General features: G+C 37.6%; 1 protein-coding gene across 1 annotated transcript in view; it reads left to right on the top strand.

Moving 5' to 3' along the window:
* vimar (visceral mesodermal armadillo-repeats) overlaps nucleotides 1–2,163 on the top strand; it is a 9,832-nt gene extending 7,669 nt beyond the window's left edge. Inside the window, exons 6-10 of the mRNA XM_018022189.2 lie at nucleotides 293–439; nucleotides 717–1,112; nucleotides 1,168–1,300; nucleotides 1,455–1,720; nucleotides 1,788–2,163. Of these exons, the coding sequence (XP_017877678.1) occupies nucleotides 293–439; nucleotides 717–1,112; nucleotides 1,168–1,300; nucleotides 1,455–1,720; nucleotides 1,788–1,909 (1,064 nt within the window). The 3' untranslated portion in view covers nucleotides 1,910–2,163. The remainder of the gene's footprint in view (nucleotides 1–292; nucleotides 440–716; nucleotides 1,113–1,167; nucleotides 1,301–1,454; nucleotides 1,721–1,787) is intronic.
* The last annotated feature ends 339 nt before the right edge of the window (nucleotides 2,164–2,502 follow it).

Raw genomic sequence — 2,502 nt, 5'->3', positions numbered from 1 at the left:
TTTTTGACTGTGGGAATAGGTGACAGAATAATTAGCACTGGTGATTATTCAGATCAGTTGCGTGCGTCCGTACGCTCGAGAGACTTCCGCTCGAATGCCTTTGTCCCGTTGAACAGACGTCCAACGGCTCTCTCTTATCTCTTCTCAGAAGAATCGCTTTTCTAAAGAAGAGCGCGTATAAACATTTCCCAAAAGGGCCATGTGGCCCGTCGCTAGGCCAGTCCGCCACAGGACTATAATATTTGAAACAATCCCAGCAATCTCATGATTTTAACGAGTAGTTCAATTTTAGAGAATGCGAAAACGTTGTTAGCCAAATCGGGCGTCTGCGAGTTACTATTAAAGCTTTTGGAGAAGCATAGTCCTTATTGTACAGACGAGGAAGCGAGATCTGTGTTAAAGATCGCTTGCAATTTGATCGTCCTTGTATTAACCGGAGGTACGTTTTTAAAATATAGTCAAATTAACTTAATTGAAAACTTGACATTAATTAAATTGTACAGATTTGTAATAATAAGTTTATTTATACTTCAGACTCATAGTCTATTACAAAAAAGTTTATTTTAATAGTATATTTTTGTCTTTTGCAAAATATTAATTCAGTTGTTAGTTTAAACTGGTCTAATTTAATCTGGTATAATTAATTATATGTCCAGATTTGTAGTAACTGAATTAAATTATACAGAAGATAGTAATAAATGATTTAAATTGCACAGATGACAGTATGAACAGTCTGTACGACAACAGTAACGGTGTCGTTTACAAGAAGCTGGTCGAATGGCTCGACACCGAGGACAGAGACTTGCAAATCACAGCCGTGTTAGCAATGGGCAATTTCGCGCGTTCCGATGCTCATTGTAAGCTGATGGCCACGCAGGGCGTCCACAAAAATCTTTTAAAATTATTACGGAAGAACAACACGATCGCTGGCGACATAAGATTTCAACACGCTTTACTCAGCGCCTTGAGAAACCTCGTCATACCTTCTGACAACAAATCGTTGATACTGCAAGATGGTTTGATAGAAGTTTTGTACTCGATGCTGGACATCCCGTCGCATCCAGTTGTATTTAAGCTGCTGGGCACTTTGAGGATCGTCATCGACGGCCAAAGTAATATGATACAATCATTTATATAAGCATAGTTATAATTGATTCATTATTACAGGTGAGGCAGCGATAGAATTGGGAAGGAGGCGTAATTTGATAAAGAAAGCCGTCGAATGGTGCGAGGTCGAAGACCATCCCGGGGTACAAGGCGAGGCCAATCGGTTGATCGCTTGGCTAATTAATAACAGCAGGTTCGGTGATTTCAACTTAAAAAATATTCAATAAGCTGTGGTTCAAATTTCGATGCAAATCAGCTATTTTCCAGATTTTTGTTAACATATAAATAAACGTCGTCTATTTATTTAGTAGTAATATTATTAGAATTTGTATATTTTGTCACATCAGGGATAAGGAAGTGGCGCAATTGGTAATCGACGAGAAAGCAGTAAAACACTTAATTAAAATGTTGAGCGCGCCGCATGTATTAATGCAAAACGAGGCTCTAATTAGTTTAATGATTCTGACAACGTTTTCCTTAAGTCAATGCGAAACGGTGCTGATCGAGAACCAAATAGGAGACAAACTCTGCGACTTCTTTAGGAATGCGACCTGTCTAGAAATACCAATTCTGCATAACGCTTTATCTTTAATAGAAAACATTCTCGACGCAGGTATTTAAACGAGCATTTAAAAAATTAAACAATTGGTAATTTTTTCATTTCTCATGCTGGATTTCAGATCTCGTAAAGGAGCACTTGTGCAATACTGACTTATTGAAGTTGTGCCAGGAAACGGGAACAATTAAGGACGAGTCGAAGCTTAATGAAAAGCTACAAAAAATACGTGAGAAACTCGCGTAATTAATCAAAACTACTTATATTAAAAATATATATTTGTATACGTAATTTTGGTGTGCATGATTGGAAGGCGGCCAGCTTGCAAGAGAAATCAATTAACACGAACGAGCTTCGTCGTTCAGTCAATTCGTCATTAATTAACAGAAAACGATAAAAAGCTCTAACTGTGTGTACATAGATGTAAGAAATCGACCATGCAGTATATTTTATGTGACCAATTGTGAGATTAATATTTATATAAATCCATCGAAAATCTCTATAATCAAATCATTTCGTACAAATCAAATACGCTCCCCTCTCCTCCGATCTATCATATGCACGGTGCTAAGAAATGTTTGGTATTGCCAGTCATAGACGTATCGCAGATTTTCAAAGTTACCGAAAAATTGTCCAAGGTCAAAAATGTTCCATTGTATTCTCCGCGTCATGGAGATAAAAGAACTGTGGAATAGAAGATGCCTTCCAACATTTACGACACGTACCGAAAAATTTAACGCCCTCATCTAACAACTTTCGTACCATACCTCTGTTGAAACGACCTTTTATTACGTCTTCGTACGTAGGAAATTCTCTCTGATAATTGCCCCGTTGCAAAA

Source organism: Ceratina calcarata, unplaced genomic scaffold (assembly GCF_001652005.2).
Source record: "Ceratina calcarata isolate Rehan_Ccalc_2016 unplaced genomic scaffold, ASM165200v1 scaffold279.2, whole genome shotgun sequence".
Taxonomy (NCBI): Eukaryota; Metazoa; Arthropoda; class Insecta; order Hymenoptera; family Apidae; genus Ceratina; species Ceratina calcarata.
The sequence above is the reverse complement of the archived record's forward strand: the minus strand, read 5'-3'. Positions and strand labels throughout refer to the sequence as shown.